Source organism: Lepidochelys olivacea (genome assembly GCF_965140295.1).
Source record: "Lepidochelys olivacea isolate rLepOli2 genome assembly, chromosome: 3".
In the NCBI taxonomy this organism is placed as follows: Eukaryota; Metazoa; Chordata; order Testudines; family Cheloniidae; genus Lepidochelys; species Lepidochelys olivacea.
The window spans coordinates 41,010,910-41,033,814 of NC_140413.1; the positions used below are offsets into that span (position 1 = coordinate 41,010,910).

General features: G+C 41.0%; 1 protein-coding gene across 8 annotated transcripts in view; it reads left to right on the forward strand.

Moving 5' to 3' along the window:
- ARHGEF10 (Rho guanine nucleotide exchange factor 10) overlaps nucleotides 1–22,905 on the forward strand; it is a 192,144-nt gene that overhangs the window by 56,597 nt on the left and 112,642 nt on the right. For all 8 annotated transcript variants that reach the window (XM_084624285.1, XM_084624281.1, XM_084624278.1 and 5 more), the window contains 5 exons: nucleotides 12,686–12,847; nucleotides 18,246–18,536; nucleotides 19,655–19,721; nucleotides 20,293–20,372; nucleotides 22,614–22,670. In XM_084624285.1, coding sequence (XP_084480411.1) covers nucleotides 12,686–12,847; nucleotides 18,246–18,536; nucleotides 19,655–19,721; nucleotides 20,293–20,372; nucleotides 22,614–22,670 — 657 coding nt within the window. The remainder of the gene's footprint in view (nucleotides 1–12,685; nucleotides 12,848–18,245; nucleotides 18,537–19,654; nucleotides 19,722–20,292; nucleotides 20,373–22,613; nucleotides 22,671–22,905) is intronic.

The following is a 22,905-nucleotide window of genomic DNA, read 5'->3' on the forward strand; positions in this document are numbered from 1 at the left end:
GGCCACCCGGCACTGCCAATTTTCAAGTCCCTGCTCCACTTGGGGATGTTAGAGCTTTTTGAAGAAAGAGTCACCAGAATTTTATAACATCGGCAGAACAACATATTTTTCCCTGGCCTTGTTTTTGGAAATGGCTGACCTCTTTTGGCTGAAATAATAATTAAAAAAAAAAAAAAGCAGTCTGAGTGCTGTTCGTATATCAAAAGCAATGTGTGGGAGGGACACTTGCCTAGAACTGCAATTGGCTATGGGTGTGGGGAAAGAGACAACATTGATCAAAATTTTGCTCTGTTACTTCACTGTAACTACTTCTCATGTGGCTGAGAGCAATATTTCCCCAGTGCTGCTTGATTGATGCCTGCCCTTTCAATGCCCAGTTCCATTTTCTTGTGCTCCTCCCTGCCACTGCACACCTATGTAAGAACTAGACAGAATCTGACCCTTTATAGTAATGGTCTGAGAAAGCCAGTAAGTCAGTAAACACTTTCTCTGCTCTTTCTCAGAAGAGGGACAATGAAGTCATCTCTGGCATAGTCCCAGGCTAAGTAACATGCAGGAGATCATGATTCCTGCTGGTTTCCTTTGATTCAGCTTGGTGAATTGGCAAACATCACAATTTTTATGGTAGCTAAATGCATTCCTGGCCAGTAAACATATTAATGTACTTGGTTATTCAACTTTTCATTATATCCATAAGTAGATGATCATGAAAATATTTAAGGAGATTGACTTGAAGGAAACTTGGCACACAGCATTTCAAATATTTGAATAATCCAAAAGGTTTTCATGAAAAAGAAAGAGAAATATATTGGGCAAAAGGCAGGCTGGAATAAGCATCTGCAGCTCCCATGGCAGTCTCTAGGCTAGATTCAGCAATGAAGAACAAAAGCCATGCAAGTACAACTGTCCCCCAAACAAGTATGAATTTTTCAAGACCATTTGCACAAAAAAAAAAAAAAATTCTGTCAGAAAATCTGAATTTGGTAAATTTCTGCTAGCTCTAAATGTAAGCTACTTCTATCTTGCGTGTAAGTGACAAAGAAAACTTGTGCTGATTTGGCATTTGGTGGGTGTGCAAAACAAGTATAAGCTACACACCTGAGAGGTAAAAAAGGTTGGGTGTACAAGAAGAAGATTGATGAGCGCAACTTATTCATTTTGCACTCCCACTATCCTCCAAATAGGTCTCAGTTATGCTTGTGTCTTGTATGTCCTTTTACACCCGTTGCCTGATCAATTTACGCCTGGGGGATATCACTACACCACTATTTTGTTCACCATTGTTCTCGCCCTGTGGTGGGCAATCTACAGTTTATCATCCACTTTTGGCAATGTAGTCGTATTGACTGGGTTCCAGTAGATTTATATCAAAGTGGATGTAACTTACTATTGTAGAACACAAATGCACCACTTGGAATTGGGCCCCATTGTACTAGGTGCTGTGCAACTGTATAGGGCATGGTCCCTGCCTTGAAAAGCTTATTATCTAATTTCAAAAAAAGGCTGCACTATGTAAAGGTAAGGAGCAATAGGAGGGAAATGGGTAGGGAGGATGAGGGTGACAGTAATAAGATAATGTGTTTGAATAGACCAGCAAAGTGCACAGACTTCTTAGTGCTGAATCATTTTAAAGTCTTATAAAATTACTAGGGCTATTTATTAATCGCAATTAACTCACACGATCAACTAAAAAATATTAATTGCTATTAAAAATTTTTATTGCAATTAATCACCGTTTTAATTGCATTGTTAAACAATAGAATACCAAGTGAAATTTATTAAATATTTTGGATGTTTTTCTACATTTTCAAATATATTGATTTCAATTACAGCACAGAATACAAAGTTTACACTGCTCACTTTATATTATTATTTTTATTACAAATATTTGCACTGTAAAAATGATAAACAAAGGAGACAGTATTTTTCAATTCACCTCATACAAGTACTATAGTGCAATCTCTTTATTGTGAAAGTGTAACTTACAAATGTAGATATTTTTGTTACATAACTGCACTCAAAAACAAAACCATGCAAAATTTTAGAGTCTGCAAGTCCATTCAGTCCTACTTCTCATTCAGGCAATCACTAAAACAAACAACTTTTGTTTACATTTTTGGGAGATAATGCTGCCCACTTCTTATTTACAATGTCACCAGAAAGTGAGAACAGGCGTTCACATAGGACTTTTGTAGCCAGCATTGCAAGGTATTTACATGCCAGATATGCTAACCATTCATGCTTCGGCCACCATTCCAGAGGACATGTTTCCATGATGATAATGCTTGTTAAAAAAAAAAAAATGCGTTAATTAAATTTGTGACTGAACTCCTTGGGGGAGAATTGTATGTCTCCTGCTCTGTATTTTACCCGCATTCTGCCATATGTTTCATGTTATAGCAGTCTCAGATGATGACTCAGCAAATGTTCATTTTAAGAACACTTTCGCTGCAGATTTGACAAAACGCAAACAAGGTACCAATGTGAGATTTCTAAAGATAGCTACAGCACTCAATCCAAGGTTTAAGAATCAGAAGTGCCTTCCAAAATCTGATGGGGACGGGGTGCGGAGCATGCTTTCAGAAGTCTTAAAAGGGCAGCATTCCAATGTGGATGACATTCCTTTTGTTTTTTACAGTCCAAATATTTATAATAAAAAATAAATATAAAGTGAGAACTGTACACTTCGTATTCTGTAAAAAGAAAAGGAGTACTTGTGGCACCTTAGAGACTAACCAATTTATTTGAGCATGAGCTTTCGTGAGCTACAGCTCACTTCGTCGGATGCATACCGTGGAAACTGCAGCAGACTTTATATATACCCAGAGAATATGAAACAATACCTCCTCCCACCCCACTGTCCTGCTGGTAATAGCTTATCTAAAGTGATCATCAGGTGGGCCATTTCCAGCACAAGCTATTACCAGCAGGACAGTGGGGTGGGAGGAGGTATTGTTTCATATTCTCTGGGTATATATAAAGTCTGCTGCAGTTTCCACGGTATGCATCCGACGAAGTGAGCTGTAGCTCACGAAAGCTTATGCTCAAATAAATTGGTTAGTCTCTAAGGTGCCACAAGTACTCCTTTTCTTTTTGCGAATACAGACTAACACGGCTGTTACTCTGAAACCTTCGTATTCTGTGTTATAATTGAAATCAATGTATTTGAAAATGTAGAAAAACATCCAAAAAGATTTAAATAAATGGTATTCTGTTATTGTTTAACAGTGCGATTAATCACGATTAATATTTTAGCAGTGCAGTTTATTGTGATGAATTTTTTAATCGCTTGAGAGCCCTAAAAATTACCATCATAAAAATATTCTGGGAAAACATCACCACCTGTGCTCCCTGTCTGTCCCGCAACAAGAAAAAGGAATCCTGAGTTCACTTTACATACCCTATTATCTTTATATTTGTTGTATGTAGTTTAAGAAAATTCAGAATTACTGAATGGGCATGGTACCAACTGGCAGCACAGCCAAAAGGAGACCATTAAAGTTCATGTTAAATTTAGCTACTCACAACCAAGTCTCTATAAACATACTCTGTTTATTTCTGAGGCCTGTTCTGAAGAAAGTAACTTCATTAAATAATATATTGCACAAAACTTTTCATAATTATAACTAATTATAATAATATAGACATAACTAATGTGTGTCATGTTAATAATTATAAGATAATATAACATTCCTTCATTTATCCTGCAATTCGTATGTTCATACATGTACATAACATATAAAGGGACACCAAAGGGACAAAGGTCACATTTGGAATGACATGTTTGGAAACAAAATATGCTTTTGCACCAGACAAATAGAAATGTCTTCATAATATTTTCAGACTTCAAATGGAAATAGTTTTTAAACAAATAAACATTCCCTAACTGTATTTGTAAGTGTAGAATTGTGCTAGCACAATTCTACACTTAAAAGTTAAACTGATTAGTCTATTTTTGTTCGTCAGGCTCAGAAAAATGTATGAAGTACACATAAAGTTAGTTTCTTCCCCCTCCCCCCCCCACTAACTTTTAATAATCTAAGGTGGTGGTTGTCACACAGGGAAGGAAATTTTATACTGATGCCATATTATTAACTATGAGCATTCCAAAATCATGAATCAGGCCCTAAATCATCATGAAATTGGCTTAAGAATCACTAAATTTAAAATAAAATATTTTGGGTCTTTTTATTTGTCTTGTGGTTATTTAGCTTCTGGGATCCCATTTTCAAGCTCTTCTCTGCAACCACAAAGGCTAAAAATCTACTTTCTTTAAAAGAAAGCTGAGGGTCTCACCTCTTCACAAGCTCTCAGGAGCTGGGGCTTTCTGAAATGCACTAAGTATTGCAAGAGAATTGACAGTACTGTACTGCCAGATTTGATTCAGGATTGAATCTGGTTTCTGCCTTCATAAACCCTTGCAGAGCATCCTGGTGGCCTGTTTGTTTGTGTGTAGAGGATTATTGCAGCAGAAAAAATTGGCATAACTGGCATGATAAGAGGAGCCAGGATGGCTGAGGGATTTGCTGAGTCAGTACATTTCCCCCAGTGGAAGAATGTCTTTGGAGCCTTGTTTCTAACAAAAAGAAAAGGAGTACTTGTGGCACCTTAGAGACTAACCAATTTATTTGAGCATAAGCTTTCGTGAGCTACAGCTCACTTCATCGGATGCATACCCGATGTTTCTAACAAAGTTAATTTCCTTGGCAGAAAATCCCAAGAGAGAGCAGCAGCAGTACAACTGCCTGCCGTCCCTTGGTGTAGATTTTCCACTAGGGAGAAGGGGGCAGGGATGATTTCCCTTCATAGATTTCAATTTAGCATTTTCTTTAACTAGATGGTGTCCCTTCAATACAGTGCATTAAGATGAAATAGGCTTTGGGTGCAAAGTCTGGACCTGGAAATGAACTCTTCCAAAGTTTGGGAGTGTCTTGTGGCTGGAGATTTAGTGTGATCTATCATAGGCACACCGGCTACAACATTTGTATCTGAACTTCCTTTAAGTTTGTGGCTATTCAGATCCAGAGCTTGAATTTATCACTAACTGATCTATTTGTAAACAGGTATGTTGGCAACTTCTAGATTGCCTGAGTGTCCAAACAAGTTTAAGCAATATCAGTCAGAACAATCCAATACAATTCCACTGATAAAATTATAAAATAATTAAATGGACAGGATTATGAAAAGAGTGACACTGCCCTACTTGGGCAAATTCTTCCTACTTAATAAACAGAGATCTATGTCCAAAGTTTGAAGAAAACAAATTTCTTTGCTAAAGATTATGATGACTAATTTTGTGTCTTGTTATTGCACGTTAGGAAAAGAAAGGATCAGTGTATGATGGAATATCCTTGGGCCTGAGTCTTCCTTTCCTTTTACTATTACTATTATCTGTTTTACAGTAGCATTTACAGTAGCATCTAGAGACCTTCACCAAGATAAGGACCCTGTTGTGTTCCAAAGAGCTTACAACCTATAGACACAAGACAGAAAAGAACTACTATTACCTTCATTTTGCAGATGAGGAACTGTGACAAAATGAGTTTAAGTGACTTGCTCATGTCACACCAGAAGCTTGTGGCAGAGCCTGAAAATAAACCTAGATCTCCTGAGTCCCAGTCTAGTGCATAAGACTATTAGTTTTCTCTGGATAGGGTAAACCATATGTAACTCCACTGAAGTGGTTAAAACTGGTGTAAGTTAGAGGGTTCTCTCACTGTCTTTCTGGTATAGGTAGTGTTGTAGCGATGTTGGTCCCAGGATATTAGAGACACAAAGTGGGTGAGGTAATATCTTTTATTGGGCCAACTTCTGCTTAGTGAGAGAGAGACAAACTTTCAGGCTTACACAGAGCTCTACTTTAGGTCTGTGTAAGCTCAAAAGCTTGTCTCTCTCAACTCAGAAGTTGGTCCTTCTCTGTCTATTTGATGAAGACTGCTGGGTAGTGGCCTTTGCTTAGCTCACAAGCACACAGCCACAAATAATTTTTTTCTTAAATAGTTTTAATCAAATTGAAACAATTATAAGAATACTTATTTTCAAAACCATATAAAGGTCAGATGTGCTTTCTGTATAAATATAATTATGGGGTTCTACGTTGTGCTATAATATGGGTTTTTATGTTTCAAGTGAAACAATGTGCCCTCAGGATTAAAAGATTCAAAGGAGTAACATTTTTATTATTTATTAGATTCGAGGGATCAATGAAGGTTTAAATGAAGATTTAATTAGCTTAAAGCTATTCATGTTCATACAGAAGAAAGGAAGGAATGTGGCAGTGCCATAAGATAGAATCTAGTTTTAAAATTTTCCTGAAGGAGAATCACTGGTCCACAGATTTAGTGTTTCTAAAATGTGTGTAATATTGTAAGGAGTGTTCTCTCTTTATTTCGCCCCATCACTGGACTGGTGTGGGTGGGAGAGCTTCAACTGTCGGTGCTCTTCAAGTTCTGTGCAGAGGTCATTTCAGAAATGTGGTATGGGGCAATCGATCTATTTAAAAAGCAGGGGCTGCTGTAAAAATTGTGGTTGGACTTTTCAAAAGTGCCTAAGTAAGTTAGAAACAGAAGTCCCATTGAAAGTCAATGAGACTTATTCTTCTAACTCACTAAGGCTCTTTTGAACACACTCCTCTGATTGGGTCATAATCTTTACTTATATCGTTTTCAGTCCCTCACCCTGTTTCTCCTTCCACTTCGCAATGTCTCAGATAAATTTTCTGGAGATGGCAGTTCTTGTCAGTTCTGGGCTACATTCACAGACAAAGGAGGTACATCACTGTAAAACTGGTGTGATGGAATAGTGCATTAAACCTATTGTTTCCAGATGAATACATCTAATCTTATCTGTTTTCTGCCTTCTTTTTTCTGCTTCTCTTTTCGTCTTCAGTGGGCCAGATTTTCCACTGCCTGGCTCCATGTGTCACCATTTACCCTTGTGTAAAGTAGGTGTATAGTGCTACCAAATCAGAATTCTCTACTTATCGGCAGGAAAGGGGGGACAGTGGTACCATGGCCCTGAGCTCAAGCCCTCTCAAAACATCTGTAACAGCTGTGTAAATAAAGAAATGGGAGGGGTAGGGTCACAAGACACATGATATTCCAGGGCCCCAAAGTTCTCTTCATGGGCCTGATCCACTCACACTTCTGCTAGTGTTTTACACAACATTGTTCAGGTATAAATGGCTACACAAGGTGCAAGACAGGAGAATCAGACTGAGATCATCAGGACCAGCAGTTAGATGCATAGCTCAGCAAGAGGTTTGATGGAGATCGGCAGGATAGGCAGCAATGTATATTAAGAGCTGTGGTGTGGCCAGTGGGTTATCAGCTGTACTTATCCACTGACATGACGCCTTCATACACACACAAAAAAGTTTACTCAGACTTTGCACAGGAGTTGAGATTTGAGTTTTCCAATAGCAAGTAAAGCATCTGAAAAAATTGAAAACCATTTTTTCCCCTCCCATGATCTGATAACTCAAAAATGATCACCTAGGCCTAATCCAAAGCCCACTGAAGTCAGTGAAAGCCTTTCTATTGCCTCCAATGAGCACTGGATCAGCCTTGTAGAATTTTATCAATTTGGGGGGTGGGGAAATCACATTGGGACAAATACAAATATGTAAAGGTTCAGCCCCAAAGGTAGCTTTTTACAGTATATAAGCACATGAGTAAAATGGCTTGAAATTAAGTGTCCTGTTGCCTCCACCATAAGATGTGATAGTAAGAAGGCAACTTATACATTTTTGTTCGTTTAAAAAAATGAGTCAACTTTTCCCCTCTAGAGAAGGACTGTGTGAAAGGTCTTGTTATTGTTGTATAATCATAAAATATGCTGTCTCAGCCTGAAGAAACTGAAGCTCTGGCAAGAATGTTTATAACCATGACAATCTTAAACAGTCAAGAGCTGTGAATTGTGTGGGTTTTATCATAAGGATATTGAGCATGTCCTAGCTGGTGAAGATGGTGATAAAATCATCACAACTCAGGAGATTTAATAAGCCCTGCAGGAGTTTGCTTTTACCTCCTATTACCTCAAGAAAAAAATGGTAAATTTTACTTCTCTTACACACTTAGTATGTTATTGAAAAATATGTACTTTAAAAATATATTATGGAATGTGTCATCCTGCTGCTGTGGAAAAGCGTGGGGGAGGCAGAGTGTGTGTGTGGGAACAGGGCAAAAATCCACTCGTTATTACCTCCATCTCATGGGGGTTTCTGGCAGTTTTCTCCTCAGGAGGAATGGGGCTTGGAATGGGGTGTTATGGCAGGCACAGAGTGGAAAGGGGTAAGGTGTGTCTCAACCCTTTGTATCCTGGTGACCCACAAAAAAGAGAGATTGGTGGAAGCAGGTACCACTGCTTGAGCAGGCTTCCTCTTTCTGCTGCTGTGTCCACCATTTCCCTGGCACAATGGCTCCAGTAGGAGCTGAGGCTGCCATTGACTAAGTTCTCTGAACTCAGGCAGTAAGAGCAACAGTGGCAGAATTAAAACTTAATGGGGTATCCAGGATGCTGCTGTCACACATGGATAGTGACACAGACAGCAGCTGGGTCCCAGTTCCTGCCACATAAACCCTGCTGAGACTGGTCTCTGCCAAGAAGATAGAAGGGCCAATGGGGGAAACACCTCCTCCTTCTGCACTTCATCCCTCCCAGATTTTCATGGACAGAGTCAAGGAGCTCTCCCTGTCTGGTTGGTCGCAGGAGAGGTAATTACATTGACTCAGCTGTAACTTTTACAAAGATCAGGGTTTAGAAAAGCGGGGTGCGGTTGACCTACAGGTTTGCTGACAGAATTGAGAGCATTTCACATTAGGTCACTTGCTCAAAGCCAGCTCAGGCTGGTACTGAGCACAACTCAATACCATCTGATAGATATTTGATGGCCTGTGTGAAGAGAGTTTCTGCTATTGTCACACTGGCACTAACTGGTGCTGTTATTGGCAGTTTCAGCAGAGAAACCAAAGTTTGAGTGGGCAGATCTAAAATTAACATGGCACACATTAAATGGATTAAAAACTGAATAACTGATAGGTCTTAAAATGTAAATGGGGAACCATTATTGAGTGGGTGCGTTTTCAGTGGACTCTGTATGCTATTTAACATTTTATCAATGACCTACAAGAAAACATAAAGTCAACACTGATGAAGTTTGCAGATAACACAACAATTGGCGGGAGTGCTAAATAATGAAGAGAACAGATCATGGTACACAGCTATCTGGATCACTTGGTAAATTGGAGCAAGCAAACAATATGTATTTTAATATGGCTAATGTAAATATATATACCTAGAAACAAAGAATGTAGGTCATATTTACAGGATTGAGACTATTCTGGGAAGCAATGAGTTTGAAAAAGATCCACCACACACCCCAAAATAATTAGCTGAACATGAGCTTTCACTGTGATGATGTGGACAGAAGAGCTAATGTGATCTGGGATGCATAAAGAGGGGAATCTTGAGTAGGACTAGAGAAGTTGTTTTACCTCTGTAGAATCTAGCCAGTGGTATGACCATTGCTGGACTACTGTGTCCAGTTCTGGTATCCACAATTCAAGAAAGATGTTGATAAATTGGAGAGATTTCAGAGAAAAGCCACAAGAATGATTAAAGGATTGGAAAACATGCCTTGGATTGATAGGTTTCAGAGTAACAGCCGTGTTAGTCTGTATTTGCAAAAGAAAAGGAGTACTTGTGGCACCTTAGAGACTAACCAATTTATTTGAGCATAAGCTTTCGTGAGCTACAGCTCACTTCATCGGATGCATACTGTGGAAACTGCAGAAGACATTATATACACAGAGACCATGAAACAATACCTCCTCCCACCCCACTCTCCTGCTGGTAATAGCTTATCTAAAGTGATCACTCTCCTTACAATGTATATGATAATCAAGTTGGGCCATTTCCAGACAAATCCAGGTTTTCTCACCCTCCGCCCCCCCCCCACAAACTCACTCTCCTGCTGGTAATAGCCCATTCAAAGTGACCATTCTCTTTACAATGTGTATGATAATCAAGGTGGGCCATTTCCAGCACAATAATGTCACGGCTAACCTGGTGGCTGAACTTTGTGACTTTGTCCTTACCCATAACTATTTTACATTTGGGGACAATGTATACCTTCAGATCAGCGGCACTGCTATGGGTACCCGCATGGCCCCACAGTATGCCAACATTTTTATGGCTGATTTAGAACAACGCTTCCTCAGCTCTTGTCCCCTAATGCCCCATCTCTATTTGCGCTATATTGATGACATCTTCATCATCTGGACCCATGGAAAAGAAGCCCTTGAGGAATTCCACCATGATTTCAACAATTTCCATCCCACCATCAACCTCAGCCTGGACCAGTCCACACAAGAGATCCACTTCCTGGACACTACAGTGCTAATAAACAATGGTCACATAAACACCACCCTATACCGGAAACCTACTGACCGCTATTCCTACCTACATGCCTCCAGCTTTCAACCAGACCACACCACACCATCCATCGTCTACAGCCAAGCTCTGCGATACAACCGCATTTGCTCCAACCCCTCAGACAGAGACAAACACCTACAAGATCTCTATCAAGCATTCTTACAACTACAGTACCCACCTGCGGAAGTGAAGAAACAGATTGGTAGAGCCAGAAGAGTTCCCAGAAGTCACCTACTACAGGACAGGCCTAACAAAGAAAATAACAGAACGCCACTAGCCGTCACCTTCAGCCCCCAACTAAAACCTCTCCAATGCATTATTAAGGATCTACAACCTATCCTGAAGGATGACCCAACACTCTCACAAATCTTGGGAGACAGTCCAGTCCTTGCCTACAGACAGCCCCCCAACCTGAAGCAAATACTCACCAACAACCACATACCACACAACAGAACCACTAACCCAGGAACCTATCCTTGCAACAAAGCCCGTTGCCAACTGTGCCCACATATCTATTCAGGGGACACCATCACAGGGCCTAATAACATCAGCCAAACTATCAGAGGCTCGTTCACCTGCACATCCACCAATGTGATATATGCCATCATGTGCCAGCAATGCCCCTCTGCCATGTACATTGGTCAAACTGGACAGTCTCTACGTAAAAGAATAAATGGACACAAATCAGATGTCAAGAATTATAACATTCATAAACCAGTCGGAGAACACTTCAATCTCTCTGGTCATGCAATTACAGACATGAAGGTCGCTATCTTATAACAAAAAAACTTCAAATCCAGACTCCAGCGAGAAACTGCTGAATTGGAATTCATTTGCAAATTGGATACTATTAATTTAGGCTTAAATAGAGACTGGGAGTGGCTAAATCATTATGCAAGGTAGCCTATTTCCCCTTGTTTTTTCCTACTCCCCCCCACCCCCGCCCCAGACGTTCTGGTTAAACTTGGATTTATGCTGGAAATGGCCCACCTTGATTATCATACATATTGTAAGGAGAGTGGTCAGTTTGGATGAGCTATTACCAGCAGGAGAGTGAGTTTGTGTGTTTGTGTGTGTGTGTGTGGGGGGGGGGTGAGAAAACCTGGATTTGTGCTGGAAATGGCCCAACTTGATTATCATGCACATTGTAGAGAGAGTGGTCACTTTGGATGAGCTATTACCAGCAGGAGAGTGAGTTTGTGTGTGTATGGGGGTAGGGGGTGGGGTGAGAAAACCTGGATTTGTGCTGGAAATGGCCCACCTTGATTACAATGCACATTGTAGGGAAAGTGGTCACTTTGGATAAGCTATTACCAGCAGGAGAGTGGGGTGGGAGGAGGTATTGTTTCATGGTCTCTGTGTATATAATGTCTTCTGCAGTTTCCGCAGTATGCATCCGATGAAGTGAGCTGTAGCTCACAAAAGCTTATGCTCAAATAAATTGGTTAGTCTCTAAGGTGCCACAAGTACTCCTTTTCTTCTTGGAATGATAGACTCTATGAGCTCAATCTATTTAGCTTAACAAAGAGAAGGTTAAGGGGTGACTTGATCCTGTCTGTAGGTATCTATATGGGGAACAAATATTTAATAATGAGCTGTTCAATCTATCAGAGAAAGGTATAGCACAATTTGATGTTAGTTGTGGAAGTTGAAGCTAGACAAATTCAGACTCGAAATAAGGCATAATTTTTTAGCAATTTTGAGTAATTAATCATTGGAACAATTTGCCAAGGGTCATGGTAGATTTTTCCGTCACTAACAATTTTTAAAGTAAGATTTTTGGAAGTTCTTCTAAAAGCTGTGCTCTAGGAATTATTTTGGGGAAGTTGTATGGCCTGCGTTATACAGGAGGTCAAATGATCACAATGATTCCTTCTGGCTTTGGACTTTGTGAATCTATAAGGAGAGAAGGGGCTTACGTCACAAAGTTTAGATTTGGATCTGGATTCAGATCTGAATTTTTTCAAAGTTTTCAGAGGAAGCTATTGAAGTTTATTCATAACAAGTGTTCTGGTTCTGGCTGGTCTCTATTAAAAATAGAAACATGTTGTGTTATATATGTATTTACGTGGCATGGTTTACATTAAAAAGATTACTAAGAACTTCATGATCTTAGAAATATATCAAGGAGCACTGTTTTGTCCTAGAGAGCCTAAAATTCTAGGACCTAATTCTGCAACCCCTATTCACAACAGTGAGCCCTTACTCATCTCATTAAATCATTAATAAAAAATGGTTCCTCTCTGCTCAGTTCTAGAAAATGAATTAAAAGGCAGTGATGAAGAGGAGGAAGAAGGGGAACAATTCGATTTTGATAGTGGCGATGAAATACCAGAAGCAGACAGACAAGCACTTGTGCCACCTGCTTCAGACTCTGGGATTAACGTAGAACACGAAGACACTAACTCCACAGGTGAGCCTTTGTGTCCAGTAGGCCAGGGCAGTACTGCTCAGGTAAGAATCAAGCCCCATGTTCATCAGATGCTTTTCATGCTGACAGAATTGCTGTAGGTCACAAAGATATTTCCATAGACCGAATGTGAAAGTGATTTATTTTACCTCAAATACTTTAGTTCCTTGTGGACTTAACAAGGAGAAAGGGTAGGTATTGTCCCTGACTGGATTCTTATTCCCCTGCTGCACCTCACCTAGGAACTGGTTTCCTCATCCCTATCTTGTGCAGGCATCTGCTGTCACGGTAGGGTCTTTGTTACAGTGATTATCTGTGGGTATCCCTAGGGAAGCCTCATGGGGTGTGTCTGCACAGTCTGCAGAAGTGAGCCTCCCCGCGGGGCTCACACTAGCCCTCTAAAAATAGCTGTGCAGACAGTGCTTTGAAGTTGTGGCTCAGGCTCTGAAGGCTAGAGAGTGGGGTGGGCTTGAGAGCCTGAGCCACTTCAAGGCGCTGTTTACACGGCTATTTTTAGAGCGCTAGCGTGATCCCCACAGACCAGATCTGACGACCTGGGCTGTGAAGACGTAACTAGTGGCAACTTGGCAGCAGGGGGGCATGCTTCACTCAGCTTGGGCAACCTGGTTGGTGGCATTGAGTGGATGTGCTCTTAAAAATAAATGGAGCATATTTTTGTCCCATACATGAAAACAAACCTTCTTTCTTTGACCATTAGGAGCTGTGGACCTGTGTGTCTGTTAAGAGCATTCACCATGTCCATCCACTCTTAGACATGATCTAACCACCAGGCTACAGAATCACTCCCTTAGGAGGTGGGAGAACCAGGATCCCATCCTCCCTGCTCCAATCACTCTTTCATTATTTGTCCGAACTGAAAGGAACATCTTCAACAGGAGAGATTGAGGGAGCTCTGCATCAGACTATCTCATCGCCCCATGGTTAGGACACTCACCTGAGAGGTGGCAGAGCTCTGTTCAAATCTGTTCTCCTTGTCAGGTGGAGGGGGGACTTGAACCAGAAGTCTCCCCCCATCCCAGGTGAGTACCCTAACCACTGGGCTAAAAGGTACAAGGGACATCCCTCCCGCCCAGTGTATTAAAGAAGTTCTGTATTAAAATCACAAATGAGTTTGATTCCCCAGAGTTTAAATTCCAGGGTATTACTAATTAAGAGGTCTCTTGGTTTTTGGTGCTGTTTCTCTCCCTCTATGTGTGTGAAACTTGCAAGCTGCTAATTGTGTTAGTGCATTCTAAGACAGAGTCTGTTCTCAAAGCAATTCACAGAGAGAGAGACTCAAAGCAATACTCTAACAACAGAAACAGCACCCAGAGACTCCCCGCCCTTTTGTTGTATTAACAATTGTGATTAAAATAGAGATAGAGGATGTATGTGGATGGATGCTTGGTGTGGATAATAACTGAATGATCAGGGAGGTGCCAGCCTAAGAATCCAGTGTCCATCGGCTGAAGGAGGCGTCAAGTGGAAATAACCAGAGGACCCCCCGGAGGGCAGACTGGAATCCACCCAACAGCCTCAAGGATGGGAGAACCAAAGAACAAGATAACATCTTGGAGCCGTCAGGAATGTGCTATCTGCTGATTGATTCAGCAACAGCATGATGAAGCAATTCCCATAGACGGGCATAGGAAGAAATTCCTATAAAAATAGACTCTAAAAAGTGAGAACTTCGGGGTCTGATTCTGCAAACCAACTTCCAGGAGCATCAGATGAGCATCTGACAAGGCCCTGCTCCCTCCTCATGTCCAGGCCACCTGGCCAGTGGCTTGGCATGAGCAACTCTAAGGCTGGTAACTATGATAACAACCTTGCAGAACCTGTATGTGTGTGGGTGTGTGTTTGTATGAATGAATGTGTGAATAAATATGAGATTGAATGGAATGTTATAGCTATAACTAACTGCTTACTATGATTCTTTCTGTATTTACAATAAATGTGGTATTTTGCCTTTTCCCTTTAATAAGATCCTGCTGGTTTTTATTTTATTGGTACAACATTTTGGTGGAGAATTGCGAAAGGGGGAATATTGGTTTTTCACACCGCCAGCTCTAGTGAGCTAGGCATTTCTATTAGGTTAAACCAGACCTGCTGGCCTCCGAGAAGGTAGCAGGGGACCTGCTGGCCTCCGAGAAGGTAGCAGGAAAAACAGATTAAACCAGACCTGCTGGCCTCCGAGAAGGTAGCAGGGGACCTGCTGGCCTCCGAGAAGGTAGCAGGGAAAACAGATTAAACTAGACCTGCTGGCCTCCGGGAAGGTAGCAGGGGACCTGCTGGCCTCCGAGAAGGTAGCAGGGAAGAACAGGTTAACCGGACCTGCTGGCCTCCGAGAAGGTAGCAGGGAAGAACAGGTTAACCGGACCTGCTGGCCTCCGAGAAGGTAGCAGGGAGAAATAGGTTAACTGGACCTGCTGGCCTCTGGGAAGGTAGCAGGGGACCTGCTGACCTCCGGGAAGGTAGCAGGGGAAAAACGCATAGATTAAGCTATGATTTCAGAATCTAGGCTGTGTCACTTGCTAAGTAATACCAGCAGTGACAAAGAGATTGAAATATCCATGTTAAGATGTTTAAAAGAAAACAGGGTAAGCGAGTACCAGAGGGAGGAATGGAGTCAGAAGGAACTCCAACCTCACCTTTTGTTAAAGAAATTACACCTTTTAAACAAATCCTTCAAAAATTTGGGCACAGTCCTTGGACTAAACAAGCCCTAGCTGATGTCTGCACTATTTCGGACCTAGAGGATAGATTGGCTCAGTATATCCTCATATACAAACCTTCTAGTGCTGCCAAAAGAGATGCAGCAGCAATTTGGTTGTTGTGGGAGGCATGTAAGGATTCTTCCCTCCGCTTGTCTTCATGTAAAGTGGAAAAGGCACAAATGGAAAAGGGAGCAGACAATTGGAAGGTGCTGGCTACAAATATCCAAAGCCAGCTGAAAATAGTGAAAGAGGCACTCCAGGAATACAAAAAGAGTGAAAAAGTTAACTCTGCAAAGGCTGGAGGGAGGCAGGTAAAGGGGGAGAAGGTCCTATGTACGGCACCCCCAGGCATAATTACAAAGAGAAAAGAGAGTAAAAAAAAAAAAAAAGTTAACTCTGCAGAGGCTGGAGGGAATTAAGCAGTTAAACTTTGTATTTCACCCAAACAACTTTTAACCGAAAATGTTAAAAAGGAAAAGTGTTAGAGCATTCTTGGTTTCTTTGCAGCCATTCTGAAAGAAAAATGGGCCCTTTTCCAAAGGAATGTCTGTAAATTAGCCAGGCAAAAATAAACTATCTGATTAAAATCATTTGACTGGACAATTTAGTCAAATTTGCTAAAAGAACATAAGAGGGTTCTATTGGAACTTAACTGCCTCAAATGTATAAAGGGAATGTAAGATGTAAAAAAACAGAGCAGTGTGGAAGGGATGTTAAGGAAAAGAAAACCACATGGAATATCCTGGACGATCAACCCAGGGTCTTCCCGATCCCATCCAGCACCCGCAGCTCCAGCACCCTTGAGTCCCCAGCAGGCATGAGGAAGAAAGAAACCACGGTGCTGCTGGCAGCCAACTTCACTGCCAATAACAGGAGTAACAAAGGGGCCATGGGCAACTGTGTCACCACCATGGTGCATAACAACTACTCCATTACAGACAAGGCCTCCACTCCGAAAAGTTCCAACCAAGCAGCAACCTCCCTCAACAACATGATCAAGGCAACCTCAAACGAGGACAGTGAGAGCAGCAGCTTCAAGAAGTCTCAGAAGAACTTTTCCAGCAACAACATAATGCCCGCATTCTCCACCAAAATGTTGTACCAATAAAATAAAAACCAGCAGGATCTTATTAAAGGGAAAAGGCAAAATACCACATTTATTGTAAATACAGAAAGAATCATAGTAAGCAGTTAGTTATAGCTATAACATTCCATTCAATCTCATATTTATTCACACATTCATTCATACAAACACACACCCACACACATACAGGTTCTGCAAGGTTGTTATCATAGTTACCAGCCTTAGAGTTGCTCATGCCAAGCCACTGGCCAGGTGGCCTGGACATGAGGAGGGAGCAGGGCCTTGTCAGATGCTCATCTGATGCTCCTGGAAGTTGGTTTGCAGAATCAGACCCCGAAGTTCTCACTTTTTAGAGTCTATTTTTATAGGAATTTCTTCCTATGCCCGTCTATGGGAATTGCTTCATCATGCTGTTGCTGAATCAATCAGCAGATAGCACATTCCTGACAGCTCCAAGATGTTATCTTGTTCTTTGGTTCTCCCATCCTTGAGGCTGTTGGGTGGATTCCAGTCTGCCCTCCGGGGGGTCCTCTGGTTATTTCCACTTGACGCCTCCTTCAGCCGATGGACACTGGATTCTTAGGCTGGCACCTCCCTGATCATTCAGTTATTATCCACACCAAGCATCCATCCACATACATCCTCTATCTCTATTTTAATCACAATTGTTAATACAACAAAAGGGTGGGGAGTCTCTGGGTGCTGTTTCTGTTGTTAGAGTATTGCTTTGAGTCTCTCTCTCTGTGAATTGCTTTGAGAACAGACTCTGTCTTAGAATGCACTAACACAATTAGCAGCTTGCAAGTTTCACACACATAGAGGGAGAGAAACAGCACCAAAAACCAAGAGACCTCTTAATTAGTAATACCCTGGAATTTAAACTCTGGGGAATCAAACTCATTTGTGATTTTAATACAGAACTTCTTTAATATGATCCAACAGTGTGTCAGTTCGCCATCTATAAATTGGGGATAATAGCATGGTCACAATTCACAGGGGTGCTGTGAGAATAAATACTTTAAAGATTCTAAGGTGCTCGGATATTCCAGTGGCAGAAGCCATATAAATACTAGTTACTCTTTAGTGCAATATACATTTGAGCTTGGAAAAGAGATGACTAAGGAGGGATATGACTGAGGTCTACACAATCATGACTTGTGGAGAAAGTAAATAAGGAAGTGTTATTTACTCCTCATAACACAAGAGCTTGGGATCACGAAATGAAATTAATAGGCAACAGGTTTAAACAAAAGGAAGTATTTTTTCACACAGTGCACAGTCAACCTGTGGAACTCCTTGCCAGAGGATGTTTTGAAGGCCAAGACTATACAGGGTTTAAAAAAAACTAGATAAGTTAATGGAGGATATGTCCATCAATGGCTATTAGCCAGGATGGGCAGGGATGGTGCTCCTAGCCTCTGTTTGCCAGAAGCTGGGAATGGGCAACAGGGGATGGATCAATTGATGATTACCTCTGGAGCATCTGACATTGGCCACTGTCTGGGCTCGATGGATCTTTGGTCTGAACCAGTATAGCCATTCTTATGTTCTTATATTCTTATGTGATAAATGAAAGCTTATGCTTCTTTTATTTGTCAAGGGGATGACAACATAGGTAGAACTGAGAAAATACAAACAACAGAATCCCGTGCAGAGGGCGCTCCAACAAAAGTAAACCCGTATTCAGTCATAAATATTTCACCAATCCAAGAAAAGGATCATTCCTCCTCACCAGAACCCAATCCTCAAGATGAAAATGCAAGCCCTAACTTGTCTGGTGGATATTCTGTTCCCGTGCCCTGTGGCTATGCTGTACCATCCAATTTACCACTGATGCTGCCGGCATACTCCAGTCCTGTCATAATACGCAGTGTTTCTGTGGATGAAGAAGGTACACTATCTCTTGAATTTACTTTCTCTCAGGTACTGACCTAGTTTAATTTCAGTGAACCATATTGTCTTCTCCGTTTTTATGTAGCACTCTTCCTTGAAATCTGTGGGGAACTCTGTAACAATTGAAAATCATCTCCATCACAGAGTACACAGCTGAACTTCTCTGCCAGTCATCTGAGAAAGATTTTTGTTTATTAAAGAGAAAGAAAATCCATGAAGGACTCTGTATTATTAGGAATGGGCCATTTAAGAAAACACTATTCAAGTGGGATTAGTTCACTTCAAAGCAAGCGAGCAAACACACAATTTTTTTAAACAAAAAATCCTTCTACGTAGTAAGTTTCTTTAAATCAGTGGTTCTCAGCTATTAGTCAGTGGAGCAAGGACATGAAATTGGGTCTCCCAGGTGAGTACCCTGACCACCAGAGTCACTTATTTTCTCTCTGAATAGTTTCACCTGGAGAGATTGAGAGAGACCCATAACAGATTATTTGATAGGCTAGAGCAAAGTGGGAGACCAAAGTTCACATCTCTTCTCTACCTCAGGTAGTGGCGGGGCGGAACTAAACCCTGATCTGCCTCATCCCAGGAGACTGCCTTACCACTGGACTAAAAGCCATTTTGTACATTTATGAAGTGTCCAGAATCAAAACAAAGCAGTTCATTTTGGTTGAATGAAACATTTTGTCTGACTTGAAACAAACTAGTTGTCAATTATTTTTCAGTTCATCCACATTTTTCTAAATTTTCAGATTTAGTTTCACCTGAAGCAATTTTTTTAAAGATTTTTTTTTTTTTGGAACTGCTAGCAAACTGAAAAACCTGTCATTCATCCAGCTCTAGGTTCTGTTAACAACTCTGCCACTGACTTGCTGTGCCCCTGTGCCTTAGTATCCCCATTGCCAAAATGGATATAACCAACATGAAGAAGCTTAATTATTTTTGAGAGGTGTTCATAAACCACATTGAGATCTGTAGATGAAGGGCATTTTATAAGAGCAGATGATAATTAATAGTAGCAGTATTGTTAATTATTTAAGTTAGAAGCTAATGTGAACCAAAAAAATGTTTTAGTCCTAGCATTCTGGTAACTCTGCTTTCTTCTACTCTTTTTAGTGGGTATGCAGTCAGTAACTGAAGATGGCAATAGTAATTCCCTGAGCTCAGAGGATCCCCCAAATAGGTAATTGGCAGCATTTATCTGTCTCCAAATCCTTAATTCATGAGATGGTTTATTGGTTACTTTTATATTTTTAGTTTTATTTTTTCTTGCCTGACATAATCATTGCTGGGTTTTTAACAACTTCAGCTTTCATTGTGCTTTGTGGTGCCAAATCATCTCTGTTTGTGTACCAGTATCAGCACTGAGTGAACTCTTGCATATAAAACCATTACAAGTGGCCCTTTGACAACTGTGAAAGAGAGAAGTTTAATTTTCTGCCTTACAGGGAGACTGCAAACACAAAGAATTTCTTTGGAAAATGATGAATAAGTGATTTATTTATTTATTTAGGCTAATATTGTCAGCAATGGGTTGCTAAAGTTAAACTCTTAATTCCATATTAAGTCACTTAGATCTTAAAAACAAAAACATAAAACTTACATATTAAGTCTGAACTATCCGACAGTTTTCTAGTATCTTTTAATTTCAGAATGAGAGGGAAAAGGTGAGTAGAACTTAGCTACTTATTGACATGGTTTAAAACTAACATTGCAATATTTTTAGTACATTTATTTTGTGGGTTTTTTTCAAGTGAAGATAACCAGGCCAGTAAAGAAGAAGATGCTCTAGCCAAATGGGTTGCAGATCCTGCAAACACATCATGGATGGAAAGTAAGTGTCAATCAGTCCCAGCAGTGTCACTGTGTCAGTAGGTGAGTCAGCTGCATCATCAGTCACAGCCTGGGAACATCTGCATTATCTTTTCCTGCATTTTTCAAACATGTTCCAGAGCTAAATAACAACAATTAAAAACCACACTTCTCCATTTTTAGTATAAGGATCAAGTTCTGTTCACAATAAGTGTTTGTTGAAGTAAGTGGAGTCATGTATCAGTAGCTGGGGAGATAATTTGGCCCCATCTGATGGATGTATGTTGAGGAAGAAATTTGCTTATGACCGCTAATGATTCCATTAAGTCCCCAGTCTTGTCTTTGGCTGCAGGCCTGTTGGCCTCCTACAGTGACAGTTACGGTATCCCACCCCTGCCTTAAAGGAGGGTACTCGTACCTTGGTAGAGTCACTTGAGGCTGAAACTGACATTACACAACTGCCCAGGTCTATTTTGCCACGTATGACAATTGGATCCATCATGGCGAGGTTGGGAGTGAAAAACTCCGGGCAGGCCAAATGAATCCCTCTATATCCTAATGTGGGAAACTGGCTCTTAGCTTGTTGAATGAGTCTGTCTCAGGGCAGGAAATTGAAAGAGGCCCTGTAGCTTAAAGAGAAAAGGAGTACTTGTGGCACCTTAGAGAAAATAAATTTATTAGTCTCTAAGGTGCCACAAGTCCTCCTTTTCTTTTTGCGGATACAGACTAACACGGCTGCTCTGAAACACTAACTAACACTCTGAAACTTATAGCTTAAAGAGGCATTCTCCCTGCCTGAGCGGTGTTACATAGCTCAGCCAGGACAAAGAGATGGTTCCCACTGATCTGCAAATGTCCCCCACATGGAAATTAGGAGGAGTGGGGAATTACTTCATCACACCAACCTATTTCTTAGTTTACACAACATAATCATTAAATTACTTCCAGTGAGGGTCTGGGTCTTGAACAGTTATATCAGGGATTCTTGACAATGACACCAGCGCCCGCAGTTTAGCACTCATGACAACCTTACGGGTAACAGTTCTCTTGGCTTGCACAAAGGAGGAGAAAACATTTGGCCAACGAAACAGATTTCAGTTTCAAGCTCCCGAAAGGTTATAAATGAGGAGGAAAAAATTGTTAAAAAATTTGTGACAAATACCATGGATAATGTGTGTGCTAGACAGATCTAAAGTCATGGTAAAGAACGACTTTGTGTGGTCCCTGGGGATAGAGTGACTCTGTCCCAGGAAACCAAGAATCTTTTGATTTTCAGGGCCTGTTGTCCTGCCCAGACTGTTTAATGTAAGACCGTGTTTTGCCCTGATTTTTTTTAAACCTTGTAGCCTGGCCCCCTGAAAGAGCCATGGTCCAGCTTGGTCAGTGAAATTCACAGCAGGTTGGGGGAGCACATACATGCCATGTCTGTCACGTTTGCCACCCTGCTGTGGATGAAGATTGTCAGTGAGCACCCCTCCTGCCAGCCCCCCTCTCAGATGGAGTCAGATTCCAGGCAGTTCTGTAAGTGGTGAGCCTATTGGTGGCCCAGCTGTACACAATTATGTCCAGCAGCTTCTGAGCCAGCTGGATTGTGTCAGGGTGTGGGGTGGAGTTGGAACTAAAAAGAGTAAGAAGGAAGATGTAGGATTGAGCGTGAATGAGACAGACAAAGAACTGAATACCTGTGGCATGGGGGGGGGGGGGAGAGAACATTGTAGGGTGGTGAATGTCAGGGGGAAGTGAAGAAATGGAAGAAATAAACAAAGCTTAAAAAATAGAGAAGGATGAGTGTGGGCTGCCTTTTCCTTCCTCCCCACTCCCCTTGGCCCACCCCAGACCCTGGGACAATAGGCTATTTTTTCACCTTGTAAAATCAGATCGAGCTGCAGGGTTGAGGCTGGTGCAGGGATTTGGAATGAGAGAGTGCTGGGAGAGAGCAAGAAAGGAATCGCAGTATATACAGGGGAGCCCCCTGAGTGCACTTTGCAGCTTAACTGAAATTCCTGCCAGACACATGATCATGGCCACATGAGTCATGACCGTTATGATTAATAATATCTATAATAAATATTATTATAATACTTATACTTTATTTATGTTATTTGATTGAATAGAAGTACTGGCAAAATGCTGATATTTCTATGTAAGCGGAAAATAGGGTATGTCTCTATTATACACATATTTGCTAATAAGACCCAAGATCTTTGTTGGTCTGAGTCAAATCTGAAAAGCTTTTCTCACTGTTTTTCCTTTTTGTTATTAGACCCAGATGAAGTAATTTACGACGATGTGCCAAAAGAAGATTCAGACACTGAACCAGGTTTGAGTTTATGTGGGAACTTAGATGATGATGATTTAATACAATCACGGGTTTTATTTTAACGCACACATAAAACTATAATATGATCCAGGGGCATTTGTATCAGACACACAGACAGGTGTAGGTTACATACCCCAAACTGCATGTAAATGCCATTAACATGTCAGAAATCATCAAGTCCTACGAAGTTCCAAATTAAGGACTATGCCTGTCAAAATTTGCCTGCAAAAGCCTC